Source organism: Ceratotherium simum, chromosome 15, assembly GCF_057802395.1.
Source record: "Ceratotherium simum simum isolate JZ-2026a chromosome 15, ASM5780239v1, whole genome shotgun sequence".
NCBI lineage: Eukaryota > Metazoa > Chordata > Mammalia > Perissodactyla > Rhinocerotidae > Ceratotherium > Ceratotherium simum.
This window is the reverse complement of record NC_141914.1, coordinates 17,872,695-17,885,290: the sequence shown is the minus strand read 5'-3', so window position 1 is coordinate 17,885,290 and position 12,596 is coordinate 17,872,695. Positions and strand designations below refer to the sequence as shown.

The following is a 12,596-nucleotide window of genomic DNA, read 5'->3' as shown; positions in this document are numbered from 1 at the left end:
CTGAGGTGCTACTCCACGGAATTTCAGGGCTCCAAGGAACCCAATCCAAAATCCACTGATTTCTGGTTTTAAAACAAGATTTTAGAAAATAAATTTTCCTTGGGTTTATTATTTATAAAACAAATTTTGCATGGCTTTAATACTATTTGGAACCAAAATAAAATAGCACATTGTTTAATGTACCTAACGTCACGGTTAGAGGTTACTCAGACCAATCTTATCTGTGACTAAACAATCGGACTGTAATTTGGGGGGAGGTTTCTGTTGACCTTCTAAATAATACTCAGAATCTACTATTTAATCAATATGGCTGCAGTTATCCATTGTCATGGTGAAGATCAGCTGCAGTGAGTGAGATTGACAGGTTCAGACCTAATGCTGACCATTTTGCTGGCCATGTGTAGAAAGTCAGTGACAGAGAAATTCCTTAAATTGGTATTTTTCAAACTATACTTCAGAGCCCAGAGAAGGTCCATTTAGAAGGCAGGGATAGAAGCAGAGGAAAAGGAGCTCTGGGCCTCTCCAGCCACCTCCATTCCCCCTACCATTCCCCCTACCAGATCAGCTCTGTTTTGGGGTTTAATATAGATATTTGAAACTCATTTGTACAAATGATGCCCAGGCTAAAAATTTTGAAAACTTCTGCCTTCAATAATTACTCACTAATCTGATCCTACCCTACCCTCTGTAAATTCATTGTTTCACAATGTTCCACCTAGAATTAAAAGCATCATTCTCAGTAAAAATTATTAGGAGGAAAGGAAAGAGACAATCCTTCTTCCATATTAGAGGTGAGAAAAGTCGGCAATGGTCGCAATTCAATCCAAGTTCTGAATTCATCTCTGAAAAGATAAGCCTTTCAATTAAAAAGATGCAGCTCAGCTCATACCTTTGAGGACAATGTATCCATCCCTTCAGTAGCAATTATTTTCCTAGTTGAATAGCAGGTACAATTCTAAATTTTACCCTCTTCTTTAACCTTTAATAAGTGCACAGTGCATAACATAAATCGCTGTGAATGTTAACACTAGTTCCCACGGCATCACACGCATGTGTGTATAAGTACGTGAGTGTCATCAATAGACATGAATGTGCTCCCATACTGATACATTGTTTGGGAGCTGATAAGTACTGTTCCAGTATTTTAGAGTTACCAAAAGTCAATTTTATTAAATTATTAAAATATATTGATTTGGGGTATGATGGAGCTGGCTCACATTGGCTACTGAGGGCTAGTTGTTAGCATCACTTCCCAACTGTGTGTTCAGTGACAATGACTACAGAAATTGGCAAACGCTGCAGGTCAGGGCTTTTTGAGCTTGTTTTTTTCTTTTTTTTGAGAGCCAGTTTACCAGCACATCACTGAAAATATCTGATAAAACCATTAATCATACATTACTTATGTTTGTTTGTTTTTTTTGCATTGTAACATATATCCATGTGCAATCATGCACCTTAAGGCAAATGGCCAGACAATGACTAAAATGAATATTGAGAGAGAGTGGGAAAGAGAAATATTATTTAATAATTCCTGAAAATATGATAAATGCTCATTCTAACTCATATTTCAAACTAACCCTATGGTGGAGACTCCTAATGTGATAAACATGTAACCAGAGTTCCAGCCTAATCTTGAACATGAAAAACACTTTCTTCATTTATTGTATGGTACTCTTGTAAAAACCTGCTTTAGCAGGATGTTAGGGAAATAGAGACGAGTTTCTCTTCACAGAAGTTCAAAAGCAATGTGTAATTTGACAACTGCACCAACCTTGTATCTAGACCACTATCCATGTACTACAAATATAGACATCTTAAATGTCTACTTTTCTGCTAGGGTGAAAAGCATAAATAAATAGCTAATCAGAAAGTGACAAGGTTTGGCTTCATTTTTTACCCTGTTTTCCTTTTTTAAAAACTGGCAAGTAAAAGGAAACTGACATATCTTCCAATAGAAGCCAGGTTCTCCTATCAACCTACTATGGTTAAGCCATCTGTGTTAAAGGAGAAGGAAGGAGGGAAAAAACATCTTCCAATGCTGCTTTTCTTTCTAAAAGGATCTGATTACACCAATGGGGATAATGTGGCAACCACATCGCTAAACTCTAGGCTTTTTCAGCCCTTTAAATTGGACTAGAAACAGTTTGACAAACTAAGGCCCTGTCTGTCTTTTTACCAAATATATGAGAATTTCTTCAAGTTATGGTTTATATGTGGGGAAAAATCTATTTAACCTCCCACTCCGATGTCCCCCATGGTCTGTAGTCTGAACAGTTCACAAGCTGCACACAAATTATGTTGATACCGCTGTGGGAAAGGAGAATAGGAAACAGAAGTGAGAAAGCCTATTTTCTGGTCTCTGTCCCAACACTGTTGGTTTGGAAACATATTCACAATTCATCCTATAGTGGGGCACAGCAGGTGCAGTAGACTGTTACACACCTTGCAACAATTACTTAAATATGTCAGATGAGGAAAAGGAGCCAAGGAACCTGGCAGATCATTCCTTCCCTGGGTGTACCTGTCACACACTGGCAAGAGCCACACACAGGTCACTCGTGGGGCTGGAATGAGATTAATCACCTGCTTTCAGAAGGCGGCAGCTTTGGTCTCCTCTAGTTCTCAATATGGTTCTGAACCTAATGCAAAATGCTCACATTGGTCTATGAAGCCCTAACTGGTTTGAATGCTGGCTACCTCAGGAATGACGTACTCCCTGAGTAGCAACAAAACTGTCCAGTGAGCTTCTGTATTCAGCTTCCAAAATAGCAGAAAGGTTGACAGCAGTGCAGCTTTCTGTCTGAGCCAGTATCTGCCTCCCCTAGTCACTTAAAATCTGCATAAGGTTGGGATGAGTCATAACATGGGCATTGTCAAGCTAGTTTAGAAATGGTGGTGATTTTGAGATCCTCTGTCCAACATTTTTGTGTTTTGAAAGGGTAAACTCACACCCACAGAGCTCAAGGAATTTGCCTGCACAAAGTTCTAAGTTTAGAATCCAGTCTCTGGCGTCAGCTTAGGGTTTTCTCTACTATAATAACATTGTTTATTCTTAACTCATTCATCAAATACGTATTGATTGCCTTGTATTTCTCAATCATTGTTATAGGTGCAAGGATTCAACAGTAAACAAAACATATCATGGAGCCACTTTTTCCACCAAGCGTTAATTTTCAATAGCTGCTGCTGAATTATGACTTGAATTAAATTATTTGTATTTTTGCATTAATTTGAATGAAAGGGGGTTTCTCGAGTTTTTTAAATAAAGGATATTTCTTTTCATTAATATATCTTGTCCTTCAAGACTCAGCTGAGGTAACCTCTACATCAAGAAATCTTCTTAGACTATCTTCCCCTAATTAGCCTGAGCAGGATTTTAATTCTTAGACACTACAAATTTCATCTTAGATGGCCTTAATCCTAACTTCTAGTTCTCCTCATCTCATTGTAGAAATACAAACACATCCCAATAACACAACCAGCAGAGAAAGGGGCATTACTCTCCACACATACCTCAGAGAGACAGAGAGATGTTCCTGGAGCCATTTTCCACTTCTTGTTGGCTTGAGGAGTGAAGAAAATATGTAGGTCATTGTTCTTCTGGATTTTCTCTGACAGCCTGAACTCTCGTGCAGGCCTTTCCCTATATACTGAATCTGTCTGTGTGTGTGTGTGTATGTACATATGTGTTTGTGAGTTGGCAGAAGTGTATGCTGCAGCCATGGATACAGATAAACATTCTAAATTATGTTCTTCATTTTTTCATACCCCAAGGCAAAAAGAAGATTCTTGAATGGCTATAAAAATTTTTATCTCCACCGTATCTGAAAGACACACACATTCACCATGCACCAGCAAGAAGGGACCATTTTAGATGAATGGTTTCTCGTTTCTATTCCAAAATTCAAAAGAGCCTACCAACTTATACTGGAAAAAAAAATTAAAAATCTAGCTTTAAAACTTACTTAACCATATATATGGCACCAGGAAGAAATATAAATATTGAGCATGACCTAGAGTATTGAGCAAGTACCCTAGGAAAGCTACTTTTTTTTCCCTCTGAAGATACCTTAAGAATTGTAGTTTCCATTCTAAACGAAATGGTGTGAGATGATCAAACTGATACTTCATCTTCCTCAATCCACTAATTTGTGATTTGAAGATTGAAAATACGTGTGAGAATTGCTGAGTAATCACATCCAACTTGCAAATCATCTGCACAATCTTTTCTCGGGATGTTTGATAGCCCAATTCCAGACACTTAGGCCTGTGAGCCAATTTCACTAATGGTCAAAGATCCAATTACTGTGACTGTAGAGTGAATAAAAGAATGGGAGCAAAGTTGTATTAGGGCTATCCATATAATTCTTATGTTTTATTGTAATTTTACAAATTTTAAATTTTAAAAATTGTGTCAACCATAACTGTCTGTCAGATGCATCCATTGCTCTACACAAGAATCCAAGGCTTTATGCACTCTTGAAGCTGTTTTAAGTACTTTAATGAACTAAGATGGGTATAAAAATAAATTAATAACGTATTAAGTCTAAGATGAACGTGAAACTATTGCAGCAAATTATGGCCACTATAGCTGTAGTTTTGCATCTCAGGGACAGGGTTAGGAAGGCTACAAGCAGGAGTCCAGGCATATCAGAAAACATCATTGTCAACTCTTTATTTTTAATCTGAAGGGTAAGGTGGGGTTACAAAACTCCACTGAGATTCCTTGCAGTCTCCTGGGGCTCCAGTGTAACCATAAGCTTTCTTAGAGCTGACTCTTCCTGTATTCTTTGCCCCTCTGTCCAGACTTCTCTACTATCAGCCTTATCCCCTAAACCCACTAACTAATAGTTTAGAAAATAAGGAACTACAGGAAAGCAAGGATGTTTGAGTGAGAAGTATATGCCCATACTTCAAAGATTCCTCTTTAGCCCACCATTGCGTACTTGCCTTTTGCAGCTAAAAGGCGGAGAAGACCTAGTTGAATGCACTTACTTTACAGATACTGGAACTAAGTCCAGAGGGTAGAAGAGCTGGCCTGAAATCATCAGCAGAGTCTGAACAAGAACCCGGGTCTCTTGATTTTAGGCAGTGTTTAGTCTATTATGCTGAAAATGCAGAGCATTTGTACTGTATACATCCTATAAGATATTGGATCTATTAAAAAGATGACAGTATTCGTCATTCTTATGAAAACAATTTATGAGCAATTCTCTTAAATAAGTCCAGAAATAAATTATTTGCTTAGAAAGCCAAGCTTTATTGCTGTGAGATCAGTAAGTGTCTAAAGCTTTTTTGGACTGTCTAAAGCTTCAAATTTTCTTGATTATATGAATTGGTTTGAGGTTCAGCACCTGATTCAGTCATTTTCTTATGATTCAAATATGACTAAGAGGGCTGGCAAAACTTACACATCCTTTCAAACCTTTCCCTCTTCTTCATGCATGCCATAAACCATATAATCTTGGGGGACTTTCAAGGGCTCAGGTCTTGTAGCTTTAAACAGCATCATTGGCTTCCTTCTTCCCTTCCTTTTATGTCTGGTTATAGAGAGCTTTTTATTGTTTATTTAATGAAGCTGTGATTGTGAGAACAAAATGAGAGCAACGACCACTCAGAGCTTTCTCGTCCATTAGACTGAGTGCCCTGCTCTCTCTCCATGTTTAGCCAAATGGACTGATTGTAACCCTTGCTGCTCCTGGTTCTTCCTCCTCCTCCTTTTAATCCTTCTGGGATTGTGTGTGCATGTGTGCGTGCACGCGTGTGTGTGTGGAGAAAAAAGAGAAAAAATATTTGATTAATATGCTTTAATACCTGAAAAATATTCTGTATTTTAAGAAATATTGTTTTACTTCCAGTTCCAAATATAGTTCCACAACTTGAAAATAGGGGCTTTACTCAAACGCCTTTCTGTTTATTAGCTTCTTTTATAAGGTGATAGTAGTTATTTAATATGAGTTAATATAAAAAAATAGATAAAATACCTCACAATATGAGTTTCTTGACTCTAAAACACACATCTCTTCTTATCTTTTGTCTGCTTACGTTTTTTAAATTGAAGAGATAGTGATTGCTCTCTAATTGTCCTTATTATTAAGTTCTTCAATATTTTAGTTATAAACATAAAGGTATCGGGTACTTTGGAAATGCACTTGCCAAAAGGGGAAGAAAAAAGATGTGAACAAGAATTTAAAAAAAATACTAATTCTAATAGGAATCTCCTACAATACATAAAATGACTTTCATCCGATTGAGATCTGAAAATTTCAATTTTTAATACCCAGTTCCTCGTGGCATATTTGATGGAGTCAGTAGTACTCCTGTTAAGAGCAATCAATTTCAGCTATAAAGATCAATTGATCTTTATAGCTCTCTTAGGCCTAATAAAACAGAACTTGAAGCATTTTCAAACTAAGAACCCAAGACTCAGAACTAGTTTAATATTCCCAATAAACTGGGGTGATGGAGCTGTGAGGGACTTATGACCAGGGAGTATGGCTGGTTACTGGATACCCATCTGTAAATGTGATCACCAACGATTTTCAGACAAGAGTCTGGAGTATGCAATTATTCAAATGAGGGGGATGTTCTTAGATTAGGACACGATGTTGTTGTTCTTAAATATCCCTCTCATCTTCCTTTCTTCCAGAATAGTGCTTGCAGGGGTTTCAGGGTTCAGTACGTGACCTCTGTACTTAGGCTGTCAGGGTTCAGCCCCTGGTTCAGCTGCTTGCTAGCTGTTGACAATGATTAGGTGCCACGATCCCTCTAAACCTCAGATTCCTCATCTGTAAAAGGGGAAGGGGAATTATAGCACTTACACCACAGAGTGATTATGATGATGACATGGGATAATCCCCACCTACAACTTAGCACAGAGCCTGACATTTAATACATGCTCATGAAGTGCTACCTATTACAGAAACTTTGCATTTTAAAACTTGAAACAAACTTTAAAAACCAATTCTCCTAGCCCCTCCCCTTAAAGATGAGACCACTGAGGCCCAGAGAGAAGCAGTGCCTTCCCTAAGATCCTACAGCTGGTAGGTAGAAATACCAAGACTAGAACCCTGGTCTCCTTATTCCAGTTGAGTGTTCTTTCTACTGTATTATCTTACCAAGCAAGCAGAACAGAGAGTGCCCTAGGAAAGCCCTGGTTGGTATTTCCCAACAATAACTAGAAATTGTCACAACTGCTAAGATAAAGAAAGAGAAAATGTAGGAATTGAGATAAAACATAGCACCCGAAGAGAGAGGTAAAGAACTGCAGGGCTAAAGTTAAGGTGAGGATGTAGAGGTCTATCAATTTGACCCCTGTTTTGTCACTGACTATTTCCGTGGGCAGAATATTCATTTACTTTGCCCCTATTCTCAGAATGTAAAAATAGAAAGGAAAATATTATCAAATGCCACTGGACTGTTGTCAAGAAAAGCCAATAAAAATGATTACTCTAGCAATATAAAAGTGCACCATAAAAGCTTAATAATCAACAGTATTTAAGCAGCACACCACTGAATATCTGACAGGGTGCCCATGTTTTATAGACAACATTTACGGACTTTCACAACCCAAATTTTCACTCTTTATGAGTCGTGTATAAATTTTGGGAAGTGGTTGAAACCACATTTCAAGTCAAAACCGCTTATGAGGCCCCCTGCCAAATAAGTGTAAATATCCTTGGGAAATCTCACATCTAACCCAGAGCTCGGTGGAAGTGGATGTATGCTGGGGAGAGATAAAAATACTATGGATGGTTAGCTTGGGCCTTAGGAAAATTTAGTTGTGGGGAGAAAAATAATTTCCCCAAATCCAGAAACATGGGCTGGGTATTCATTTTCTCACACACAATTATCATTCCAGAAAGAATAAATTTTGCATCTACTCTTTGTGCTAATAATTTGGCTAAAGAGACCCACATTATATAAAAACTTTTTATAGCATATATCAAACTGCACGAAGCACTGTCTCATTCATATTTTTTCCCACAGTGCCTTGGCATATGGAAGTACTCCATACCTATTTGCAGAATTTAATTGAGTTGAGATTATTACTGTGATTGTTTTCAACACCACTCCCTAAATTTCATCCCACCCCCATTACCAAATCAGAACTCCTTAAGAACAGTGATAATATATTATAGATCTTTGTGACACTAATGCCTAGCACATTAGAAAGTTAATATAAATGGAAGGAATAAAAGAAAGAAGAAATGGAGAGAGGAAGAGAGGTAGAGAGACACTAAGTTAATTTTTCTATTCAGAGAATGGTAAATAAAACTCCTCTCTTTCCTGGATTATTATTGATGCCCCCAATTAGACAGAGGTCCTGAGAACATGAAAATAAAATGCAGGCTAGATCCACATACAGAAAATCTAGAATAACTCAGAGTTACACTTCCTACTAGTATCATTCAAGTACCCGTGGCAGCCACCCAGTCAACATCTCTGATTTCTAGCCACCTGGATGTGTTACCTTGGTAATACTACATCACTCAACATGGCCACAGTAGAAGTTTTGCAGTCATCTATTGGGGAAATTCAATAGGATATCATGGAGAAGAAGAGACATAGCAGAAAATTCCTTAACTGAGAGCCTAATGAGTACAGTGACCCTGATCAGCAGGAGACCACAAGGACAGAATTGCTAAAAGACGCTTGAAAGTTCTTGCCTTTATGGCTGAAGGAGGGCAATGTCTTAGAGAAGACTTAAACACTCCTCCTCCTATAAAGGAATCATTGTCAGAAATGCACTGAAATCTCTTGGTCATAGGCATATCAAGAAATGGGCAGGCAGTGGCAAAGCAGGGGAGGGAGATATAGTTGCAGGATTTAAAGGAAAAAAACTAACCAACTCTAAAGGTTGTAATGCAAATGGCATATACCTGTAATAAACCCATAAATAGTAAAAGAAGTAAAATAAACAACATACTTATAATTTACAAAGCATTTCCATATGTATTAATAAGCAATGATCAGTTTTGATCCAACATTTTTGACCCTCTCACTGATAGAAATTACTGTCTTAAATTCTCGTTTTGACTTGTTCTGCCCCCAACCCCACTCTGCCCTCTCAGATTGTCTCTCTACACCCCTCCAGGCAGCCATAGAATACCAAAGCAACCCAGAGTAGCCATGTATTTCTAAACAGTAGAACCCAATTGGAAATACTGTTATTTTAACTTGGATTAGAACTAAATCCAATGGGAGATAGAGGAAAATGTGATACAGGGCGCCTGGGAATTTGGGCCTGATATGCTGTGATAGATCTCCTTGTTACCTCTAGTTTCTGTGATTCCAGGAGACTCACCATATCTGGGTAATTTGTGCTTGTCACATACAGCAGGCAAGGCTAATAGATACCTCAGTCCAGAAGGAAAGTACAGGCAGCATTTCAGGATCTAACCAAGAGGACAATACCTACTCAAAGCTCAGAAATGATGTACAATAAATTGCCCTTTGTGATTATCTTCAAGTTGAACCTCACTTACACTTTCAATGCATGTAATAAAATCAGCCTAATTGAGACATTGTTCAGCTGGAATTTGTAAAATTTAGGACAGAGCATAATTTCTATTTGTTTTCACTGACCAGACACATTTTTAATCAAATAAACGAATGTAACAAGCAAGGTTGCAGGAGGAATATGTGAATGAATGAACAAATTATTATCTATAAATTAAATCTGGCCAATTTTCACTCATTCAACGTTTGACATATATTGAGCACATATTGCGTAAAATACTTTATTAATTTATTTGGAATTATCATAAATTTAAAAATAATAAAACTGAATTTCCTTAAACATGTTATATTTTAGACTTTTCGTTGATTTAAGCAGTCCTTTCTATTAACTCAAATCATGAGCATATACCTAAAATCACATCGTGTCTTTCTGTCTATACTCACAATTTTAAAAATCCCAGTTAAAAAATATGGTCTGAGCAATGTCAAATATTTTCTCTATTTAAAAGTATGATTAATTTCTAAGATTTATGAAAATGCCACAATAGGTAATCTGTCATAAGCAGAGTGATTTCTAGTCATGATATCTGAGGCTAGAATCTTCAACCTAAAGAGAAGTAGTTAACAAGGTTTGTTTTGCTGAGTAAATTAAAACCAACACCCCATTGTTTATCATACACCTTACCTTTTCCAGGGAAATATTCCCATCTTCTTAAACTCAAGGTCTGGCCTCTGGGGCAGGTGTGTAGTTAGAATAAATATTTAAAATGAGCCACTGGTAGAAAGAGGAGTGTGATTTATCTGGAGCTAGAGTATACTAATAACAATAATAAACAATAAAGCCTGGCTTCTCACAGAATTTTGGGTAAGATGAAAGAAGTAGACCCGAAAATATCTAGAATAATCATCTGGCATCCTGTAGTATCTAATTTGGAGAAATGTATATCAAGGCAAATGTCCAATACTTATTTTCTCAATCTAATGGTCAGATGCCAAAACATTTCCCATAGCATTCTCATGGAGCAGGGACTTTCCCAAGGGTACGATGTGGTCTAGTCCTAATTTGGGTCCTTGGACATCATGGGTTAAGTCCATGAAGTCTAAAGGAGTAAAACTAATCTTTTAACCTGGCACAGAAGAAACTTCATGTTTCAGGGTCTTTAAGGTTGGAAGGTATTCATGGGTCATATGGGGTTAGAGAAAGAGCTTGGAGACTGTTGGCCTCCTTCACCACTATGGATGGGTTGTGGGGAGGGACAGGTCCAGTCTCCAGGGGTGAGGGTCTGTTCAATTTCTCTTGCTCTGGGAATGCTCTATTCCAATTCCACACAGGCTCTTTGGGCAATAATAGTGAAAACACTCCAACTTTCAAGTTAGAGCTCCAAACCAGTACCTTTTTGTAATGATAGTCAACCCTCAATTATTTATGCATATGGTAGAAAGTAGTGTCTTCAATAATAAAATGATAATTTATGTTTGACTTCACAACATGTTCTATATTTGGGTTTTTTCTTGTTTTTGGCAATATTAACAGACTTATTTTCCTAATTAGTTTGACCCCAATTAATGTCACAATTAACATTCTCTGAGCATGCACACACATACGCACACTACTCACCAAATGATGGTGGGGAGAATGCCCAGAAACATATTGTGGGATAGGGAAAGGTGGTCTGAGATTATGTTTTTGCTGCTGGCAATTCACAAACTAGATCATCTGGATCAATAGGGAGTTGGCTGTATTTATACCAGGCACTTCTTAGAGCCAAATAATCACATTAGCTAATTCCCATCCATAAAATATATGTAGTCTCAGTAATTACTCATTAAACTAAGTCTACCCAGCATAAAGAATATTTTTTTAAACCAGGATTATTTAGTTTTACTGTTTATGCCAATCCAATTAACAAGATAATTGCCAGATCTCTCTAGTACTGGCTGCTACACAGACCTGCCTGGGTTCTCTCTCAGGCTTGGAGCTATTTGGGAATGTAAGTGGCTAGAGTTAGCTCTTAGTCCTGCTTAATTTGGGGAATTAAGCATAGCGTCCCTTGATTTCCTGAAAACACCTTATAGACGTTTTCCCTCTCCCTTGGTGGTGCAGGTAGCCTGGCCTTCCACATAGGGCCCCTCTGCTCACCCACCATGCCTGGCCCACCTGCCCATGGCGTCTGACCCTCACATTTGCTCACCTATCTTCTCCTCTGCTTGGCTGCTCTCTGCAGTCTCCGTTGGAGCCTGGGCTGTTGCCTTGGCAGCACCATCCTCTGCAGCAGGAGTGGTGGCAGCAGCAGCAGCAGTGACAGCAGCAGGCACGTCGGCTTGTTTAGGCTCCTCCTTGGCTGGGGCGTCTTCGGCCTTGGAGGACGGCGAGTTGTCAGTGGAAGCTTTAGTGGCACTTTCTGTCTCAGCAGAGCCGGCCTTCTCCTCTGAGGGGGCAGGAGCCTGGGGGGCTGCCTGCTCTGTGGCAGCATCAGGGGCACCCTCCCCCTTCTTCTCCTCGGAAGGAGTTTCTCCTGCTTTGCCGGTCTCCTCAGGCTTGGGGCCAGTGACTGGGGCCGCTTCAGTGGTAGCTGGACCTTCTCCCTCCTTCTTCTCCACGCCATCAGCAACAGGGGCTTCATCCTTCTTCTCATCTGCTTCAGCCTCAGCAGCTTGGCCATCACCCTTCTTCTCTCCTTTGAGCTTTTTCCTTGTTATGTGTCCACGGAAGCTAGCCTGAATTTTGGTGGCGGCCTTATGAGCTTTATCTTCTGGTTTGATGCCATCTTGTTCGACCTTTTGGTCCTCATCATTTTTTTCAACCTTTGTGGATAAAAGGGGGAAAAAGGAGAGATGGAGTAATATTCTTTTCCTTCAAACCACAGCATTCTGGAAATATTTATTCAATGATTTATTCTGTGCCAGGCACAGAAATCAACAATATTATGGAAATTCAAATCAAGCTTCCTTTCTCTCCGTGGTGGAGAATTGAGTAGAGAACACATTATTTTATGGGAAAACTAATGTCCTTTGGGCCTTCCAGAATCATTGGCATTATTTTATACGTATTTCCTTCCCCAGCTCAATGTCTCCCTATTGCCAAACTTAAGCCACCCTTTTTGTAAATGTACCTTGACAATTCAAATCACATT

At 38.7% G+C, this 12,596-nt stretch overlaps 1 protein-coding gene across 2 annotated transcripts in view; it reads right to left on the bottom strand.

Annotated features, from left to right (window-relative positions):
* Positions 1 to 12,596, bottom strand: part of GAP43 (growth associated protein 43) — a 99,277-nt gene that overhangs the window by 29,886 nt on the left and 56,795 nt on the right. The window contains exons 2-3 of one of the 2 annotated variants that reach the window (XM_087439640.1): positions 11,655 to 12,267; positions 9,308 to 9,398 (exon numbers count right to left, since the gene is read on the bottom strand). In XM_087439640.1, the coding sequence (XP_087295766.1) occupies positions 9,331 to 9,398; positions 11,655 to 12,267 (681 nt within the window). In that variant the 3' untranslated portion in view covers positions 9,308 to 9,330. The remainder of the gene's footprint in view (positions 1 to 9,307; positions 9,399 to 11,654; positions 12,268 to 12,596) is intronic. The other variant, XM_004436552.3, reaches the window with a different exon arrangement.